The following is a 22,762-nucleotide window of genomic DNA, read 5'->3' on the forward strand; positions in this document are numbered from 1 at the left end:
TTTGAGGAATTGCATGGAAAGGTATTAATTCGGTTTGCGGTAACACCATGTGGGTGTCTACTTGCCTAGTAAGCATGTTTTTTTGTGCTTAGTTAGTTTTTGTACGTAAGCAGCACGACGAAATGAGGCCCTTATGGTTTCCATGGCGACTAACTGTGCCACTTCATTACCACCGCTGCGTCAAGACTATAGTGGTCTAGCGAGAAGTCATTGGCTTCACTTTACTTTGATGGTTTGACCGATATACATGGGTGCTCTGTCGAAGAGGCAATGCAGAGACCCACTATGAGGGCCTTAGTTTGTGTTTATTTCACGGGGATCTTGACGACATTTTCACACTGCGTCTCGGCAGTTGTCGGCGGACCCCAAATCACGGACGTCGAATATGCCGCTTGGGCCGGCGGTGAAAATGGCGTTTTGACCGGGTACGTCTACCGTCGAATACCGACCGGCAGACGGATGCAGTGTGCGGCACTCTGTAGTCGTGACGCCCTGGCTTGCCGCTCGTTCAACTATTTCAGAGATGATAAGATTTGTGAGTTGAACAATGCTACAGCCGCGAGCTACCCACACAAAATGACCACTGCAGATGGGTGTTTGTACTACGAGAAAATCAGTGGTAAGTTTGTTTTCATGATCATGTTTCTCATTTCAAACTGTAACGGTACATTGGACTAGTCATAGGACTTAGGACTAGTCATAGGAGATATACAAATTGCATGGTTAGTCCCTGAGTTAGGACGAGTAACTGGTCCTAACTCGAGATAAGACTAGTCCTAACTCTTTGTGAAATCCACCCCAGGCATGGTAGTCTTGCTATACTTCATTAGACCGTTTTCTGATTTGTTGCTTTCCCCTGTACAAAAATCAGATTTTTATTAAAGGAACTAGGCCTATATTATAGGTTTTCTCGGTTAATTTCGGAAAATGAGCAGCCAATTTAACCACCAAGCTATTCTAATTCGCGCGAAATCGATGCAACTGAGAAGGGTCATTCGATTTCGTTTTATGATTAATCAAATGTATTGTTGCGTCATTCGACTTAATAAAAGAGTCATTTAATTTAACAATTCATCAAAGCAGCATTCAAATTCGCATACGCTTATTGAGGCGTGTGTGTCACGAAAAAGAATGACGATACGCTAAATTGAAAGGAATTTGACTCGACTCAAAACGAAATTGAATGACCGAATTCTGAATTTGAAACGCAGTAACAACTGGAGAGGCAGAACAGCTTTAATTCGAACGCACGAAAATGAAATTGACTGCTGATTTGCCGAATTTGACCGAGAAAACCTATATTAAAGGATTATTTCTTTTTGTTTGCTGACATAACAATTGCTATAATAAACTGGCAAACCTGTAGAAGTTTTGAGATTGATCGACCGTTAGAGCAGGAGCCCAGAACATTTATTCAAGTGAAAAGGGCTGAAGCTGTCGTCCCCATTGGATGAAAGGGTCTTACCAGGACATCACAAAAAAATGCATTGCTGCCGGGTTTTGGGCGTGGCCTAAGGTCCCAACAATGACGTAATTAGTGCCACCATTACCGAAAAAGGCGTTTTGACGATATCGATTGAACATAAAACGCTCACTGCATTTCGGTTTTTCCCTTTCTGTATAAAACACTGTATACTCCTTTCTAGAGCTGTGTGAAAAAAAGTCCACAGGCAAATCACTCGGGTAGGATCCGAACCCACGACCTTTTTGTTGATATAGCGGAGTAAACAGTAGGCGGAGTCTGGCCAGAGCCATGATCCCTACAAAATAGACAGTAACATACTGCTCTCTCTATCTAACACAAAGCTAAACAAGGCAGACCCAAGCTTAAAGCAATCGCACAACATCGGTAAATAGTATTGTCCAAATGCCCACACTTCGTGTATCACAACTGATACATAAAATAACAAACCTGTAAAAAATTAGGCTCAATAGGTCATCGGAGTCGGGAGAAAATAATGGGACAACCCATCCTTGTTTCCGCACGTTTCGCCGTGTCATGACATGTGTTTAAAACAAATCCGTTACTCTCGATATCGAGAATTGATAATTGTTTTAACGTTTTCTCAAAAAGTAAAGCATTTCGTGGAATGATATTTGACGATAGGTTTTCAGCTGTTGGCTGAACACCTAAAACCAAGCAGGTTTTCGGCTGTTGGCCGAACACCTTAAAAACAATAGGGGTTCGGCTGTTGGCCGAACACCTAAAAACAACAGGTTTTCGGCTGTTGGCCGAACACATAAAAACAACAGATTTCGGCTGTTGGCTTAAAAACAAAAGGTTTTTGGCTGTTGGCCGAACAACTTATAACTAAAGATTTTCGGCTTTTGGCCGAACACCTAAAAACAACAGGTTTTCGGCTGTTGGCCGAAAAAAACAAAAGGTCTTTGGCTGTTGGCCGAACAACTTATAACAAAAGATTTTTGGCTGTTAGCCGAACACCTAAAAACGATAGGTTTTTGGCTGATGAATGAACACCTGTAAGAATTTTTAAAAATCGGCTGTTGGGTCGAACAACTTAAAAAAAACAGCAGTAATCAACAACGATATAGGTTGTTTTTGCACGAACACCTAACATGAACCATTGAACAATTCGTTCATAGAGCAAGGACCTTTTAACACACGACCGCTAATTGAACGAAAAATCCACAGCATGCTGGTGATAAACCCTACGTTTTGCCCCAATGTATGTTTGTAATTAACACTTAATTACTGACCGATGCAAGAAGATGTCACAATGCAAGTTTCTATAGCAACATAGGAATTCTTACGCAACTTTCTATTAAGATTAATTCTTGGACCTTTGAGAAATCGATACATTAAAGACGTTTTTAAAAAGGTAGCGTCTTTGGTAAATACTCTCTCTTAATTAATGACCATAATCAAAAATCTCCTTCGTCAAGAGTCAATGCATCACGTTGATATTTTATATTGAAAAATTATTCCCTTCGATATAACATAGCTTTAATAGGAAGAAACTTATAAATAGTAAACTTGTGGGTCAACCATATGTAAGTGTCTTTGGTGTGAGTGTTGACACTGAAAAGAGCCGATGTGGTCCCGACGTTTCGAGCAGTTTACTCTGCTGGTCTTCAGTAGAAGACATAGTTTGTGTAAATTTTCACCCAAATTTATTTGTATTTGGAACGATTCATGCAAGAGTGGTTTCGCAGTATTCTGAGAATTGGTGTCCGTCGCGAAGGCTACTGTGACTGTTGTTGTTGTTGCTGCTGCTGTTTGTTTGTTTGTTTGTTTGTTTGCTTGCTTGCTTGCTTGCTTGCTTGTTTGTTTGTTTGTGTTTGTTTGCTTGTTTGCTTGTTTGCTTGCTTGCTTGCTTGCTTGCTTGCTTGCTTGCTTGTTTGTTTGTTTGTCTGTATGTCTGTCTGTCTGTCTGTCTGTCTGTCTGTCTGTCTGTCTGTCTGTCTGTCTGTCTGTCTGTCTGTCTTTCTGTCTGTCCGTTTGTCTGTTTGTTTGTTTGTTTGTTTGTTTGCTTGCCGCTGCCGTTGCTGTTGTTGTTGCTGTTGCTGCTGCTTTTTTGTTGTTGTTGTTGCTGCTGCTGTTTTTGTTGTTGTTGTTGTTGCTGCTGCTGTTTTTGTTGTTGCTGCTGCTGTTTTTGTTGTTGCTGCTATTGCTGTTGCTGTTGTTTGTTGGTTGTTGGTTGTTTGTTGTTGGTTTTTTGCTGTTCTTTGAAACTTTTCTTATGCCACAATTACGAACAAACACTCCAATAATATTTCACAGTAAATTGCGATACGATGAAATGAAGTTTTATCTACACACACCTTCTTCATAGCAAGGAGAGAAAGGGGAGAAAAAACCCCGACAAACCAGCTATGCAGTTGTAGAGTTTATGTCCACAGAGCTGCTTCTAAAGTCCTCCGTGCTTTGTTTATGTTGCGTGCTCAGCAGTGCTATCATAATAATATTGTTTGATCCAAGGTTGCCTTTTCTAAGGGGCAATTTATTCTTCCCTGGGAATATTGATAGTGGAGACACCAATCAATTATTCCTGCCTTTTATCTGAGAATATTCAATTGCCCGATACATATTGAGCCCGTTTCACTGTATATACGGGCAAAGGAAAATATATTAAAATATTATTAACTCACTAAAAAATATGATCACGGAATAATTAATTTTGCTAGGTAGGTTTTAAAGGCAGTGGACACTATTGGTAATTACTCAAAATAATTGTTAGCATAAAACCTTTCTTGGTGACGAGTAATGGGGAGAGGTTGATGGTATAAAACATTGTGAGAAACGGCTCCCTCTGAAGTGCCATAGTTTTCGAGAAAGAAGTAATTTTCCACGAATTTGATTTCGAGACCTCAGATTTAGAACTGGATGTCTCGAAATCAAGCATGAGAAAGCACACAACTTCGTGTTACAAGGGTGTTTTCTTCTTTCATTATTAAATCGCAACTTTGATGACCGATTGATCTCAAATTTTCACAGGTTAGTTATTTTATGCTTGTGTTGAGATACACCAACTGTGAAGGCTAGTCTTTGACAATACCAATAGTGTCCAGTGCCTTTAACGAGTTCATATAATAGAGTTTCATAGAAAACAAATATCTTTTTCAAAAACGTATTTAAGCAAATCATCTTCATATGTTTGTTTATGTATTGATCTATTTAGACAGGGTAGTCATATCAGTTCAAAGGCAGTGGACACTATTGGTAATTACTCAAAATAAGTATTATCATAGAACCTTACTTGGTGACGAGTAATAGGGAGAGGTTAATGGTATAAAACATTGTGAGAAACGGCTCCCTCTTCCCTCTGAAGTGACGTAGTTTTCGAGAAAGAAGTAATTTTCCACGAATTTGATTTCGAGACCTCAGATTTAGAATTTGAAGTCTCGAAATCACCATCTAAAAGCACACATCTTCGTATGACAAGGTTTTTTTTTCTTTCATTATTATCTCGAAACTTCGACGACCAACCAACTGAGCTCAAATATTTTTACATTTTTTTACATTTTATTCATGTGTTGAGATATACCAAGTGGGAAGACTGGTCTTTGACAATTACCAATAGTGTTCCCATCCCTGTTTTCTCTTGTTTGCCGTTCTGATGTTTCTTATGAACCTATTCTTATTTCCGACGATCAATTGAGCTCAAATTTTCACAGGTTTGTTATTTTATGCATATGTTGAGATACACCAGGTGAGAAGACTGGTCTTTGACAATTACCAATAGTGTCCAGTGTATTTAACAACTGCTATCTCTTTGTGTATAAACAGAACAAGTAAAATAGTGCAATAGAATCACACAGCAATAAGAAAATCAACGAATAAATAAGTAAAATAGATGTGAGTCAAATATATCAATCACGTTAATTTTGATTTTGTTCTCTTCAAATTTATAGCTTAAAATAATTATTGTCAGTATTAAGTCAGAATTTTTTTTCCGATTAACTTTCTCAACAAAAGGTGAAAATTATCTAAATTTACGAATCAAACATTTTTTTATGCTCACATATTTAAAATGGATAAATTCCACTTATTTGTTAGCAATATTGCACTTTTTTGTTTGTGAGTTTTCCAAGAGATAAACAAATATAACACCTCCTCTTTTTCGCTTCACCTCCTCTTTCTCTTGATTTGAGCATGCAGCAAATGAAAAAAAAATCCTTTCCGCTCACTTTTCAGCCTTGTTTGAGCAACAAGGGATGCAAATTAATTATGTCCCCGCCTTATTTTGGGCTGGGTTTGTGCAGCTAATTCTGACTTCGTTCCCCCCCCCAAAAAAAAAAAATAAATAAATAAAAAAAAAAAAATAATAATTATGTACAAAGACAAGTTTATACATTACAAGGTGAAAGTGAAAACTTGTAGTTAAAATGCACATGCATAACTTTAATCCAAGATAGAATAAACAGAAGCCAGTCTCTCTATGATTCAGGTTAACTAAGGCACACATTAAAATTGGCCTCTACAATTTAAAAATCATCAAATTGCAGTAAACGACAAAGGACGAATAACTGGGGCGAGATAAAACGATTGGACAAAGTTAGTAGTATGAAAAATTGCAAAAAGAAAAGAAAAGAAAAAACACATTTCTGTTTATCAAACCAAGCAGAAATTTAATAAATTAGGTGGTCTATTTTTTTTTGATAACGCAAATTACTCTGTCTGGTATTAATAAATTTGCTTAAAGGCACAAGACGCTATTGGTGTTACTCAAAATAATTGTTAGCATAAAAACTTACTTGCTAACGAGCAATGGAGAGCTGTTGATAGTAAAAACATTGTGAGAAACATCTCCCTCTGAAGTAAACGTAGTTTTTGAGATAAAGGTGCTTTCTCATTCAAATATTTAACAGATTTCAGCCGAAGCCTTTTATTGTGTACCTGTAAGCACAGTAATGCAACAAGGAAGTTCTTTTCTTTCATTATTCTCTTGCAAATAAGATGACCAATTGAGCTCAAATTTTCACAGGTTTGTCATTTTAAGCATATGTTGAGATACACCACGTGAGAAGACTGGTCAATATTAAATGGTTTTAGTCTCTTTTCCCGTTCATTCCACACTTCTTTCCGAACTTAGCTTATTTCTCCTGACAATAGGGCTCCAGTCTGTAAAAAAGAAAGAAAAAAGAAGAAAAAAAAACAGCCTTCAACATAAAATCCGTCTAGGTATTTTCGATCATAACAATTATGCTTTATACTTTTAACCTTAAGTAACAAATACTTGGCAAGGATATATTTATATGAGACAGGACTACTGATTGTTCATGCTATTATTGCGATACCTTGATAGTCTCATAGGGGGTCCTTGAAGTAGATTAATATATTACGGAACTTTTAAAGGCAGTGGACACTGTTGGTAATTACTTAAAATAACTATAATCATTAAATCTTACTTGGTAACGAGTAATGGGGAGAGGTTGTTAGTATAAACATTGTGAGAAACGGCTACCTCTGAAGTGACATAGTTTTCGAGAAAGAAGTTATTTTCCATGAATGTGATTTCGAGACCTCAGATTTAAATTCTCGAAATCAAGCATTTTGAAAGCACACAACTTCGTGTGACAAGGGTGTTTTTTCTTATTATTATCTCTCAACTTCGACGACCAGTTGAGCTCAAATTTTCACATGTTTTTTTTTTTACACCAAGTGCAAAGATTGGTCTGTGAAAATAATCAATAGTTTCCAGAGTCTTTAAAGGGACACAGATGAACAAATAAACTTGACGTCTCGAAATCGAATTCGTGGAAAATTACTTCTTTCTCCAAAACTATGGCACTTCAGAGGGAGCTGTTTCTCAAAATGTTTTTTTACCACCAACCTCTCCCAATTACTTGTCACCAAGAAAGGTTTTATGCTAATAATTATTTTGAGTAATTAACAATAGTGTCCACTGCCTTTAAAAGTAAAAGTTAAACTTTTTTTCGTTAGAGCGGGTGATACTCTTTGAAATACCATTCACTAAAAAAATATATTTTCTAATGTTTGGGGCTAAAAATCTGACATAGCATCTCTAATTGCCATTTCATAGCGCTCCTAAAACCCTAAGCATACGAAAATGCATGCTATCCTTCCGGTGCGTACTGTTTGGAAAATGAATGACGTCACTATGCACAGTAGTAGTGAAGGCTCAAGATGGTTTCAAAATTTGTTTGATCACCTGTGAAATATGCTTACACATTTGTTTCTGCTACAAATATAACGGATTGCTTGAGCCCACGTCGTCCAAACTGGCGTTTGTTCTTAGCACATGTTCGTGCGCGTTGTTAGTGTGTGTTTTTCCCCCTTCTTTTTTATAATATTCGCTCGAGCGGAAAATAAGTCTTAGTGTACAAAGATTTTTCTCGATTTTTCCCCACATTGATATCCCTTTAAAAGCTTCCGTAGATATTGAACTGTTCCCTCCTTTAATGTGAAGTTACCACCACATCATTCTCGGCGTTCGTTAAATAGGTAATAACTCCCGTCACGGCCAGTGCTGTTGGCACGAAATTAATCAGTGCTCGCTTTTTGAACAAAAACCCTCATTACGGCACTGCCTCTCGGCAAGTAATATCGTAGAACCTCTATTAATAATACTTAGACCTGTATCTCGGGGCCTATGAGACCTTTCCATGGTTGATAAACGAACAGCACTGGGTCACCCTTTTTTTTGGGGGGGGGGGGGGGGGTTATTTGGTGGTTGCGGGGTTGGAAGCTTTTAGGTTTTATCTATAATTATTTTTTTATTCATGGTTTATTAACAACATTCACGTTCGTTGCCACGGGCAAAATTACATTGAATTTACAAATAGATTTACAGTTAAAACATGAACATTACAGACAAAGTAAAATTGGGTTGAACATTAATAAAGGAACATTAAACTCACACAAGCAGACAATGGAAAAATGTATAGAAAAGTATTACTGGAAAACATTTACACATTTTAAAATTGATTGCAAACCATCGACACACAGTGATTGACCATAACAACAATAAGAAAACTGGAGTTAAAACGAAACAGTACAATAAGTTATTTAAAATTTACAGAATAGTCCTAAAGAAACAGTTTCAAATTACTTGTCGAGTGCGCCACTTGGGGGCTGCCCGAGGTGCATGACGTCACGACGTAAAAATCCGCCATTTTGTTTGTAGTTCAGCGGGGATGTTCACATGGTTTGACACTTATTTTCACCCTTAATTTTGCGGCTTAGCAGTTAGTAATTTTTTTTTCGAAGATGAGTACTTTTGTATCACTGTCGGTTTGCAAATGTATTCACCGTTGCAGTTGTTAAATTGAAAAAAATTATGTTACGATTTTTTGTGTGAACCTACGAACATTTTCGGACGTTTGCACACAATAAAAGTAGTTCCGGTCAGCTGTCCCAGGATGCTTGGATGTGTTTATTAATTTATATGAGATTTCTATGTTGTCAACGTGGGCTGTGCTCAATGCTTGGTGTCGAACCGGGGAACATAATCAAACGCACCCAATAATTGTGTTTTCTTCGTATTTTGAATTGAAACCAACGGTTCTTTTCTGAACCACCCAACTCATTACAGATAGTCATTACATGGTCTTACGGCAAACCTTTCCATATCGTATTTCCACCACGCAAAGTTTCAAACCCTACTGTTCTTTTTTTCGTTCGAACGGGAAAAAAACCTTCGTTCGAACAGAGACGTTTTCCTGATTGACAATTAATGGTCGCTGCTCAAACTTGTCATTTCGGGCTAAGTACAATTTGTTGGGCGAAGTTTGCCATTATTCTCAATTTGATGACTTTTGAAGTATATGCTATCATAAAAACCTCTGGTAATCAGTGAATTTAGACATCACAACTCGTTTGTAAGCACTCTCGAAACAAACCTCTCATGGTAATCAGTGAATTAAGACACTATCGCAACTCGTTTGTAAGCACTCTCATCCAAACCTCTCATGGTAATCAGTGAATTTATGGCTTGCATAACATTATACTATATTTTATCCCATTAGGGACGGACCATAAAGCATCCCGAAATGAGGAACATAAAACTATACTTCAGGCTTTATGCTCTTTTTGTTGAATTTCTTTTCAAGCAATTTGGGCCTATTGTTCTTGCAGCTCGTCACACAATGACTCGATCTTTATGGCCTGTGATTAAAGGAATGGGTTTTTATTTGTTGAATTATTCAAGTTGACAATAATATTTTAAGATGCAAGTCGAGGTCATCAAAACCAGTTCACCTGTCGTATTTCTACAAATCTTGGTGGTGCTATTTTGTGGAGTCTGGTTTACCGTGTGTTAACGGCACAGTATTCTCACTTGGTGTGTCCCAGCATATGCATAAAATAACAAACCTTTGAAAATTTTGACTAAATTGGAGAATATTGAAAGAAAAAACATCCTTGTTGCACAAATTGGAGTGCCTTCAGGCCTAATAACAGGCTCCATGCCTAAATTATTTTATTTTTGAGTGAGAAATGACTTCTTTCTCAAAAAACAAACAAACATTTCAGACGGAGCCCTTTTCTAACAATGGTTTAAACTACTAACAAACCGCCACTGTTCGTTCCCAAGTAGGTTTTTATGCTAAAGATGTGTCCATTGACTTTTAAGCACGTCTATTGCTGACTTTGTCAGTGGTCTGGTCGGTGCGGCGGGAGAGTCTGTTCCTCTAAAAGATGCACCACACTAGAAAGGCAACAAATCATGCGCTTATCAAAAATAAATTTGTTGAATTGAATTGTTTTTTAATAATAACGTTTTGGGGGGTCAATTAATATGTTGCGTAGACTAGTTATAAAAATCTATTGTGCCTTTGTGGCTCTCTGTGTTTCCACTTTTCGAGATCAATAATTTTAGGCTTTATTTTTCCTATTTTGCCTCAGTACTGGGGGAGTGCCTCAAGAAAACAGGCGGCAAGTCGGTTTGGGAGAAGGCACATCTTCGGGTGTTTTTATTATCTAGGTAGCCTTATTAGCGAAAATTCCACACGGCTAACCCTGCCAAAGAAATTGAAAGGAAATCTGAAGATCAGTATAGGTCTGTAGGTTGTTATTAGCTGAGATCCACGGGAGATCAGTGAATTTTTCTTCGTGAATGGATTTCCAAGGATAAACAAGAAATAAATAAAATAGGTCTAAACAATTATTTGATAGATTTTCAAGAGGCTGAGAGACTTCAAATGATTTGTTAAGTATTTGGAAATATTTATAAAGGATTTCGCATTGGTTGCGATGGTAGTTTATGTAGTGTGGTGCACCCATAGAGCTATGGGTGCACCCCAACTTCTTATGATAGCGCCCTCTATTGAATCCTCCTCCTCCAGCCTCTGTTAATTTCACATTATGGTCGCCATGCCATGATTTATAGTAAGGTTTTGGGGTAGAGGTGTGTATTACCCGGAAAATGGTTGCATAGGGTGCGTTCGTTTAGCTTCCCTGGGTCTACCCCGCGGTGCTCACTCGGGTGAGCCCCTGACAAGAGCTAAACGAACGACCACTCACCGCTCCGTAGTGACGTCGTTTACCTGGGGCCAGCCCCCAAGTGACCCACTCCACAAGCAGGGGAAGCTAAACGAACGCACCCATTATGGGATTAAAGTTTGAATTCTGCGTCCGTGTGACCCTCTCTGGGTCATTTTGACACGGGTTCCTGGTCAGCCTGGTCTGGCCCACCAGAAATGGGTCAGGCCCCACAATGACCCGGGTCATTTCTGACCTGGGCCCAATAGAGCTGCTAAGCACAAAAATGTGCTTAGCATGAAATTTATTTCTTGATAAAAACAGGATTACCGACCGAATTTCCACGTGATTTTCAGGAAAAGCAAACAAATACCAGTACCAGCTGAATACCAGTACCAAGCAACATGCAACGAATGGAAATTCAGTTGGTAATTCTGTTTTTATTAAGAAAGAAGGTTCATGCTAAGCAATTTGTCTGCTTAGTAGCTCTATGAAATTGGGCCTTGGGAGTTTTTAGAGTGCAAACCTTGTTTTGCCAGACAAGCTCTGTCTCTGCTGATTCTCGTTAACGCCACTCTTCAACTAAACATTCATCAATGATTTATTTACAGAACATTCAACATTCAGCACCGTGCCTGAAGCCAGCACTACTGTATCGACAACCACCACTTCGGCAACCACCATACCCGAAACAAGTAGGCCTACGGAACCGTCAACTAGCGGAGCACTTATAACCAGCATCACATCCACAGCAAACACCGCTCCGGCAACCACTGTACACGGAACAAGTATGGTTACGTCAACCAGCGGAGCTCCACAAACTAGCACCACATCCGCAGCAAGCACAGCTCCAGCAACCACCGTACCCGGAACAAGTACGGTTTCGTCAACTAGCCAAGCACTTATAACCAGCAAAGCATCCACAACAGAGACCACTCCGGCAACAACCATACCCAAAACAAGTACAGTGCCATCAACTAGTGGAGCATCATCGTCTAGCGGAGCACCATCAACTAGCGGAGCACCATCAACTAGCGGAGCACCGTCAACTAGCGAAGCACCATCAACCAGCGGAGCACAATCTACTAGCGGAGCACCATCAACTGGCAGAGCACAGTCAACTAGCGGAGCACCGTCAACTAGCGGAGCACCGTCAACTAGCGGAGCACCGTCAACTAGCGGAGCACCATCAACTAGCGGAGCACCATCAACTAGCGGAGCACAATCGACTAGCGGAGCACCGTCAACTAGCGGAGCACTGTCAACTAGCGGAGCACCGTCAACTAGCGGAGCACCGTCAACTAGCGGAGCACCGTCAACTAGCGGAGCACCATCAACTAGCGGAGCACCATCAACTAGCGGAGCACAAGCGACTAGCGGAGCACCGACTACTGAAACGCATTCAACTACGGAGGAACCCTCAACCATCGCAGCACCTACGGTCCAGGCAGTTACATCTATGAGCCAAACGGGCGAAGCATGCGATGATAGCGTTTACTATTTTGATAACAATGAGTGTGACGTGTTCTACGAGTGTGCTTTTGGACTAAAAGTTAGAAAAAGCTGTGGTGACCTATACTTCAACCCTAGTTTCAACGGCTGTGATTTTACATCCAATGTCCCCTGCCCCCGAGCGTCCGTTACCGAAGCACCATCGGCTAGTGGAGGGCCGTCAACCATCGCAGCACCTACGGTCCAGGCAGTTACATCTATGAGCCAAACGGGCGAAGCATGCGATGATAACGTTTACTATTTTGATAACAATGAGTGTGACGTGTTCTACGAGTGTGCTTTTGGACTAAAAGTTAGAAAAAGCTGTGGTGACCTATACTTCAACCCTAGTTTCAACGGCTGTGATTTTACATCCAATGTCCCCTGCCCCCGAGCGTCCGTTACCGAAGCACCATCGGCTAGTGGAGGGCCGTCAACCATCGCAGCACCTACGGTCCAGGCAGTTACATCTATGAGCCAAACGGGCGAAGCATGCGATGATAACGTTTACTATTTTGATAACAATGAGTGTGACGTGTTCTACGAGTGTGCTTTTGGACTAAAAGTTAGAAAAAGCTGTGGTGACCTATACTTCAACCCTAGTTTCAACGGCTGTGATTTTACATCCAATGTCCCCTGCCCCCGAGCGTCCGTTACCGAAGCACCATCGGCTAGTGGAGGGCCGTCAACCATCGCAGCACCTACGGTCCAGGCAGTTACATCTATGAGCCAAACGGGCGAAGCATGCGATGATAGCGTTTACTATTTTGATAACAATGAGTGTGACGTGTTCTACGAGTGTGCTTTTGGACTAAAAGTTAGAAAAAGCTGTGGTGACCTATACTTCAACCCTAGTTTCAACGGCTGTGATTTTACATTCAATGTCCCCTGCCCTCGAGCGTGAATTGTTTCATGACCCTTATATCAAACATTATAATCAAGAGACATCTCTCTTTATCTGGAAGGTGCAGATTCTCCTCCATAACAGCAGTTAGGAAAATTATTTCCCTGTCATCAGAAAGATTTAAAGGCAGTGGATCGGACACTATTGGTAGTTACTCAAAATAATTATAAGCATAAAACCTTACTTTGTAATGAGTAATGGGGAGCTGATTATATTATAAAACATTGTGAGAAACAGCGCCCAGAAATTTTCCACGAATATGATTTCGAGACTTCAGAATTGCATTTTGAGGTCTCGAAATCAAGCACATGAAAGCACACAAATGTTGTGTGACAATTGTGGTTTTTTTCTTTCATAGTTATCTCGCAACTTCGACGACCAATTGAGCTCAAATTTTCACAGGTTTGTTATTTTATGCATATTGTTGCGTTCCTCGCATGAGGCGAGTGTGCTGGCCTATCACATACGAGGAAGACAATAATAAAGTTGCAAGAGTCTGACTTTACTGACAACATGAACTGGTAATTTATTCACAGCTGAATCACTTATGACATTACAACATGTGATGTGGTAGCGCAATAATGCCACTAGTGTTAATATTCGGTTTATAAGCCACTAATCATAAAAATGAGAACTGAGGTACTGGGTCTATGGAGTACTAATATCTGGAACATAATATCTGGAATGTGGTTGGAACATTTACTCGGAGTATACATCGAGTTATGGCATTAGTATGGTGGCCCTGAAGGGACATCGCATATCGCAAACGTGTGCGCATACGTATGCAATGTCGTGAAACAATTCGCAAATATGTGCGCACACGAATGCAATGTCGTGAAACAATTCGCGAATATGTGCGCACACGTATGCAATGTCGTGAAACAATTCGCAAATATGTGCGCACACGTATGCAATGTCGTGAAACAATTCGCGAATATGTGCGCACACGTATGCAATGTCGTGAAACAATTCGCGAATATGTGCGCACACGTCTGCGAATATTATTTGCGATGTCGTGAATTTTATTGCATACCATGTTGCATACCTTTGAATAAAATGTCTAATGATCTGGGGGGTTTCTTTCCAACAGTGAGATAAGCGGTAGTCATTGCAGCAGTAGTCTTTGTTGTGAGGCAAGCGAGGCGTGTGGTCGTCCTTGGCCTGGTGCCAAGTTCCTGGGTATACACATGCTTTACAGAGGGAGCCTGCTGTAGCGCCACAGTACTCCCTAGATCGGTAACAAATTATCCACAACTATGACATCATCCTAATGGTATGCAACATGGTATGCAATAAAATTCACGACATTGCAAAACAAATCGCACTCGTGTGCGCACATATTCACGATTTGGTTCACGAAATTGCATACGTGTGCGCACATATTCACGATTTGGTTCACGAGATTGCATACGTGTGCGCACATATTCGCGATTTGTTTCACGACATTGCATACGTGTGCGCACATATTCGCAAATTGTTTCACGACATTGCATACGTGTGCGCACATATTCGCGAATTGTTTCACGATATTGTATACGTGTGCGCATATATTCGCGATTTGTTTCACGACATTGCATACGTGTGCGCACACGTTTGCGTTATGCGATGTCCCTTCGGGGCCACCATACATTAGGGTTCGTGCGCTATCATTACGCACGTCATTATGGCATTGCTTCTTGTACACAGGCAATTGATCAAGCACAAAGTTCTGCGTCGTGTGCGGAGGGAGTGGTTTACTAGGTTGCAAACAAAGCTTTCACTGAATATGCATGAGTGGGAGAAGCGCTGGCCCTAAGACGATCCAGGGTCCGACATCAAAATGTGCTGACTGGACAGAGAGTCCTTGTCACGTAGGTGGAAGTAAGAGCTAAGCAATTCTAGATGATATCGAATCGAACATTGATCTCAAGTCAATACATTGACAAGTTATTGGGTCAAAAGAGGGCGCTAGTAAGGCACAGGGATCAATGTGAGGTTCGTAACAATATGTTGAGATACACCAAGTGAGAAGGCTGGTCTTTGACAATTACCAATAGTGTCCAGTGTCTTTAACTTTTGTTTTACATTTATACCATAATGACCTTTGGGTTGGTATAGCAGTTTGCAACAACTAATTATATTTTCTCAAATTAAATTTAAATCAAGTTTAGGGTTTATAGAGAGTTATCTTTTGAGCAGGATTAAAGGCAGTGGACACTATTGGTAATTACTAAAAATAATTATTAGCACAAAACCTTACTTGTTAACGAGTAATGGGGAGAGGTTGGTAGTATAAAGCCTTGTGAGAAACGGCTCCCTCTGAAGTGCCATAGTTTTCGAGAAAGAAGTATTTTTCCACGAATTTGATTTCGAGACCTCAGATTTAGAACTTGAGGTCTCGAAATCAACCTTCTAAACGCACACAACTTCGTGTGACAAGGGTGTATTTTTCTTTCATTATTATCTCGCAAGTTCGATGACCGATTGATCTCAACTTTTCACAGGTTTGTCATTTTGTGCATATGTTGAGATATACCAACTGTGAAGGCTAGTCTTTGACACTTACCAATAGTGTCCACTGCCTTTAACGGTAGCATAACATGTTTTCATAAACCAAGAGTTATAGGCTATGTGTTCTCTACCCGATTTTCAGAATTGGCGAAAGTCACTCTTTACTTTTATGCGTTACTGTACAGATATCAATGCTTTCTTTTTTTGTGCTTTCAATATATAATATGCCTATTTTATTAATAGCTTCAAGTAACTTTTTTATGTAAGTGCTATGCATTTTCAATTTAATTGTTAAGTACATTCACAAACGTCCGGGGCCCAATTTCATAAAGCCTGTAAGCACGAAAATTTGCTTAGCATAAAATTTCTTCCTTGATAAAAACAGGATTACCAACCAATTTGCCACGTGATTTTGAGGATAAGCAAGCAACAGCTGAATACCAGTATCAAGCAATATGCAATAAAAGGAAATTTGGTTGGTAATCCTGTTTTTATCAAGGAAGAAATTTCATGCTGAGCAATTTTTTTGTGCTTACAGGCTTTATGAAATTGGGCCCTGCTACCATCAAACACCAGATAGAGAAAGACGTTTTGCCAACCATGCAAGGTACAATTTCATAGAGCTGCTTCTAAGCACCAACATTTACTAAGCACCAAACAATTCTGCTGACGGGAAAAGAGTTTTCAGCCAATATACCATGATTGGTGTACAGTTTGTGACTGGTTCCTTGTATACATCTGCTAAGCAGACATTTTTAAGGCTATGTTTTCTGCCTAAGCAGCTATATGAAATTGGGCCTATTGGCGTTAAAACACAAGCGCGATGTGCAATTAACATTTATAATGTCACTAGAAGGTTACATGTTGTTTCATACTTGCATCTCTACATAGTGTATGTAAAAGGTTTAACCAGTTTTTCAAGTTTTTAAAACCCACCAGTGTTTTTTAAAGGCACTATTGGTAATTACTCAAAATAATTATTAGCATAAAACCTTTCTTGGTGACGGGTAATGGGGAGATGTTGATGGTATAAAACATTGTGAGAAACAGCTCCCTCTGAAGTGCCATAGTTTTCGAGAAAGAAGTAATTTTCCATGAATTTGATTTCGAGACCTCAGATTTAGAACTTGAAGTCTCGAAATCATCCATCTAAACGCACACAACTTCGTGTGACAAGGGTGTTTTTTTCTTTCATTGTTATCTCGCAAGTTCGATGCCCGATTGAGCTCAAATTTCACAGGTTTGTTATTTTATGCATATGTTGAGATACGCCAACTGTGAAAACTAGTCTTTGACAATTACCAAGTGTCCACTGCCTTTAACACGACTCTGTCTGATAAACCGCTTGCATTGTTTTCCTTTTCATTCAAGACAACTAAAAGTATACTTTTTGTAATTATTAAAATAAATAAAAAGTGGCACTTAACATTTTGGTTTGAAGCCTACAACAGCTTTCGATAGAATAAAGCATTTTAAGAAACATTTCACGTCAAAGTTATATTTGGTGAAACTAATGTGTAATTAATACGTTTTATGTCCCAAATGAATCTGCGGGACGTTACTCTCATCTCAGTGCAGTCCTTTAACGGATTATTATCCTGCGTTGACAAAATTCGCTCTGGAATTTCGGCGATATTTTAAAAACGCAAACACCTTTTGAGTTTTATATAAATGTACAAAATATAGGACTAAATCGAGCAGTTCAACAGACTAAATGTTTTCTGTACACCTAATTTGGCGTAACGTGAAACTTGGAAAGGAATTAAGTATTTCAAGCGTGGCAGGTGATTTTATTTATCTCTTAAGAATTTACTCTAAACCAAAACTGTAATGTGACTTTCGTTGTATCTTTCTTCTGATAATTTTGCCAATAAATCAGCATTACTTTGCCAAAATCAAACCTTCAAACTTTGCCAAACTTCAAGACTTGATCATCGTTAAGTTCCCTTTTCAAATCTCTTTTTGCAGATTACATGGTTCTGAAAAGGGTAGTACTAATACCTACATACTTACAAAATATACATGCCGTTGCATGTGGCCAACAATGGTTTGAGCCATTATTGGTTAACATGGGCTTGATGAGGGTCAGAATCTCGCACCAGACTGGTACAAGACCTATATCTTGGTGCAGCGAAAAGGTCACAAAGTGACCTGTTATATTTAAGTGCGACTCTCGTTTCCTTCACTAGCCTATAGTACGCACGCACACGAGTAGCCACGGTTTTCCGAAATGTTTGCAATGGTAATACGCTAAACCTACACGTGGTATCAATGATGGACCGAGCTCACAAAACGATTATCTATACTATTAAAAGCGTAACCTGCGCCATCTTGGATTGAAAATTAGAAGGTCCAGTGGTATGGCATCCTTGTGGAATCCAACACGGTTGTTTGTGTGGAATTCAATACGTTTGTGTGGTTTCAGACGTCGGGTTGCAAGTCTGCAAAACCCGGATCCAAACTCGCACTTACAAGTCATGTGATTGGAGGAAGTTTGGGCGGCGACCGTGCGTCAACCACTGGTCGATGTTGTTACCAGACTTCCTAGAAATCTTTCTGACAGGTGACTCATTGGACAGTGTTTCGCAGATGGTGCTCCGGATTGGTTCATTCATTGCCCCTTGTCCGCCCACCCGCCATTCGATCCGCCCTTTTTGGTCAGGTTACTTTCGTGTTGTACTAAGCATGGTTCTCCGGATTGGTTCATTCATTGTCGCGCAGGGTCGAAAGGGTCGAAGAGGCTGGGTGCCAGGACAAACCCGAAACAATCTCACGAATTTGACCGAATTTGCATTGAATGGATGAAGTATCGTAGATTGATGTTTCGCAGGCGACCATGTGTCAACCACTGGTCGACGTTGTTATCAGACTTCCTAGAAATCCTTCTGCGGGTGACTCATTTGTTGAAAAGATTAAATGGATAATATTTATAAAAAAGCATTCACTTCCAAACGGCGTGAGAATTATCATGATGAACAAGGTTGGGATCAAACGGAAGCTTAATAATTTGGAAACATGGGGTAGGGCCGGCTATAGGTTGGAAGGTGTCTAAGGGAACTTTACAATTAATAACATTTTGGGGTTGGAGGGGGGGCCTTACACAAAGAGCCATTCTGGTCAGTGTATTGTGAGTGGTGTGTTGTCTGGTTTGAGACAGGCCACCTGTTGCTTGGTGAAGAAGGTCGCCGTGGGACCACTTTAGGTTGACAGTGGGTGGCGACCTTGGACCTTTTGCCAGTAAACTCAAATGGGTACATGAATACCGTTTTAGAATACGGTCTGTTAATGGAGGTATAATGTTGCAGTTTCAGAGTTTAACCATAGAGGTAGAATTGTGAAACCATTCCTTACTCTATGGTGAAACTTATACACGTACGTCAAAGGCATGTTTTGAAGCTGTAAAAAAAGAACTTTGCTTTGCATTTGGTCAAAGTTGTTAAGCAAAACGACATTAAGTTTCCTTTTGAATAAGTCCATTCACAAAATTGGTTAGAGCAGTGTGTCGGTCAGGTCTCAGAATGTACATTTTGCCAAATCCATTTTGAAGCCTAATTTAGCCATCGGCCCGTCGGGTTGGTTACTCATGGAGATAATATTAACAAAAGAGACCTCGTGCGGCTGAATGGGGTACATTTTTAGGAGTTTGTCTATTGACCCAAACTGGACGTAACAAACCTTAAACATGACTTGACATGCTTTCTGAAAGTGAAATAAGTTAGAGAAAATGGAGTGGGGACGAGTTTATCGTTTTTATTTAGTTTGTACGATATAGGGTTCCAGAGATATGGGATGTATGGAGGTTTGTTCCTAGAGCAGCGTGAACATGAACGCGGTCAGAAATTGTGTCGTTTGTCGTTCAAATTTCGCGAGATGCAATAAGCCCAAAGTGACAAAAAAAAAAAAAAAAAAAAAAACAGACCTCCCAAGTCTCACGCATTAGGAGTGAGACTCACGCATTTGGGCTCTGCCTCACGCTCACACGCACATCAACCATTATTGGGGCGAGATCGGGGAAAAATAAATTAACGACATTTTTTGTACAAAATTTATACAAACAGAGCGCAAATTTGCAGATTGCGCACGCTTTTGCTCATCCAGTAGGTTCAGCTACAATTCGGCAGAGCGCAAAACGCTTATTGCGCACAAGTTTGTTCCGATTCTTTTAGCAAATTCGTTGAAATGCGCTCCCCTAGCGAAGACACAACAGGCAGAAGAAGTGAGCGATTGATTTTGGACATCATTTTTAGTCTATTTTTTTCAAGTTTGGAAGGATATAATCTGACACAATCGAACCTCCACATTAACCATCAACATCTCCTGTGTACCTCAAGTGAGTTTTAATTATTCTGAGGAGGTTTTTGATGCATTTTGAAACACTTTTTGTCCACATTCACATTGTTTTATTTATTGATAAAAAAAAAAGTTGGGCGGCGATTTAAAAAGGCCTTCTTAAACTGGCAATTTTTTTTTTCCGGGGGGATGGGGGTTGAGCTTTGAAAAATCTCACACATAGCTGGCCTCTGGACTTGGCATCTCTGCCTGCAAAACACTTTTTTGACGTTCACGTTAAGTGCTCCCGTTATACATGCAGCCTATTGACCAGAAAGTTTACAAGACCAATTCAGATGAAAATAAACTAAAAAGAGGCATACGCTCTTACCGCCCCCGCCCCCCCCCCCGAAAAAAAAAGAAAAAAAAACAGTAGATAAATTAGATTTGTGGCACACAGCATGTTCCAAAAACTCGCTTTACTTATAGTGCTGTAGCAACGCCATGTATCGTGGGACGTAAAAATGTCATTTTTGACGAAGTTTTTTAAAAAGGAAATCAAGCATTATGAATGTATATTGAGTGTGTGGAGAAAGTTTTGGTGGTGTAGTACAAAAGAAACTTTAGTTATTGCTGGCTAACGGTCAGTTTCACCTATCAACGCTGATTTGAAAAACGTGTAACGTTAGGGAGGCCCAACATATTAGACCCCTATAAGGCTCACGGGGGAGCCTTATAGTTTCTAGATGCATTAGGCACGTCGTCTAACCCAAAACAAGGTGGGCGCAGCCACTGCAAGTAGTGGTGGACGTGCGAAATAGCTTCATTTTGGGTTAGAATTATGACGCCATGCATAAATATTGAGAGAGGCGTATAACACCCTCACCTACATTTCGAAATATTTGTGTAAAGGATTTTTATATCCTAGCGGGGTGCCGCGCGAAGCGCGGCATCCCGCTAGTCACTATCGTTATCACCTATATAAACGCGCAGGGACGCCGCGGTACCGCGCACGTTTCCACGCACAGATATTATTTGCCTCCTTTGACCAAGCCCCAAGAGGGCGCTTTTTGGTCTACGTGATAGACTTTATCCACAGACATAGAGCCTTTCGGCTCCAGATTCGGCTCAGGCTAGCTTGGCCCGGCCGTTGATTTTAACAATTGCGCGTTCTTTGCGTAGCATGCTCGGCCAGGGCTTCAGACGAGAGAACGAAGCCTGAAGCCGAATCCACAGCCGAAGCCGTGAAAGTTTCAGGAGGAAAATCTATCAAGAACCAAGTACCATTTTTGAGCGCGGCGTCAAAATGCAAGGGTATTATGATTGACACATAATCTTTAGAATCAATTATTAACTCTTTGTGAAATCAGCCCCACGTCTTACCTGGCGTCATCATTTCATTAGGATATGTTCTTATAGCCTGCCAGATATTATAACATTTTGACAGGTCCGTACTGTGAGTGGCAGGGTGTGTTTTCTTTGTGATGCCCATTGCTAAAACCTGCAGGGAATAATCAATACCAAACATAATGCGTGTTTGACTGGTGTTTAAAGGCACTGGTCACTGTTGGTAATTTAAAGAAAAATTTTAGCGTAATAAACTTACGAGCAGTGGAGAGCTGTTGATGATATAAAACATTGTGAGAAACGGCCCCTCTGAAGTAACAGATAGTTCTTGAAAAAGATGTAATTTCTCACTCAATAGTAAAAGGCGTCAACTGAAGCCTTTTATTGGGCATCTGAAAGCACACAAATTTGTGCGACAATGGTGTTTTTTTCATTAACTATTCTCTTGCAAATTCGTTGACCAATTGAGCCAAACTTTTCACAGGTTTGTTATTTTATACATATTTATGTTTGGATACACCAAGTGGGAATACTGTTCTTTGACTATTACCAAAGGTGTCCAGTGTATTTAACCGGCTTTTGAATTCTGAATAGCTTGGCCATGGACACCCAACGCCAACGCACACGAACCCCAGAGTTTTACATTGTGACACACACTGTCAAATCAAAAACAGAGTCAGTGTTTAAAGACACTGGACACTATTGGTAATTGTCAAAGACTAACCTTCGCAGTTGGTGTTTCTCAACATATGCATAAAATAACAAACCTGTGAAAAATTGAGCTCAATCGGTCGTCGAAATCGCGAGATAATAATGAAAGAAAAAACACCAGTGCCACACGGAGTTGTGTGCTTTCATATGCTTGATTTCGAGACCTCAAATTCCGAAATCAAATTCATGGAAAATTACTTCTTTCTCGAAAACTACGTCACTTTAGAGGGAGCCGTTTCTCACAATGTTTTATACTATCAACCTCTCCACATTACTCGTAATCAAGAAAGGTTTTATGATGATAATTATTTAATTATTTTGAGTAATTACCAATAGTGTCCACTGCCTTTAAATAAGACCTTTATCACGCTGCCTCCATCTTGGTCACGTTCCTCGTATCAAATAACAATAATGAATGTAATCATTTTGCAATTAGAAATCAGTCAGACTATTTTGTTCTTCCAGCCTCGGTTTGGTAACATTGATCTAAATAGGAGAAATTCAAGATGGCTGCACAAATAAAAAAATATTATAACTTTGCTGTCTGTTATTATTAAGTATAAGATTTGAAACTTTGCATGGTATTACTAAGTATTACTAAGATGGGTTTGAGGTGTCACCTTTTGTATTGTATTTCTTTTGAGGCG

The 22,762-nt window shown here is 39.8% G+C and overlaps 1 protein-coding gene across 1 annotated transcript; it reads left to right on the top strand.

Annotated features, from left to right (window-relative positions):
* The first annotated feature begins 280 nt into the window (after positions 1 to 280).
* Positions 281 to 13,298, top strand: LOC139944214 (uncharacterized). Its single transcript, XM_071941183.1, has 2 exons — positions 281 to 619; positions 11,515 to 13,298. Exons 1-2 carry the CDS (start codon positions 286 to 288, stop codon positions 13,296 to 13,298), a joined length of 2,118 nt encoding a protein of 705 aa, XP_071797284.1. The 5' UTR covers positions 281 to 285.
* The last annotated feature ends 9,464 nt before the right edge of the window (positions 13,299 to 22,762 follow it).

This window comes from Asterias amurensis, chromosome 11, assembly GCF_032118995.1.
Source record: "Asterias amurensis chromosome 11, ASM3211899v1".
Classification (NCBI taxonomy): domain Eukaryota; kingdom Metazoa; phylum Echinodermata; class Asteroidea; order Forcipulatida; family Asteriidae; genus Asterias; species Asterias amurensis.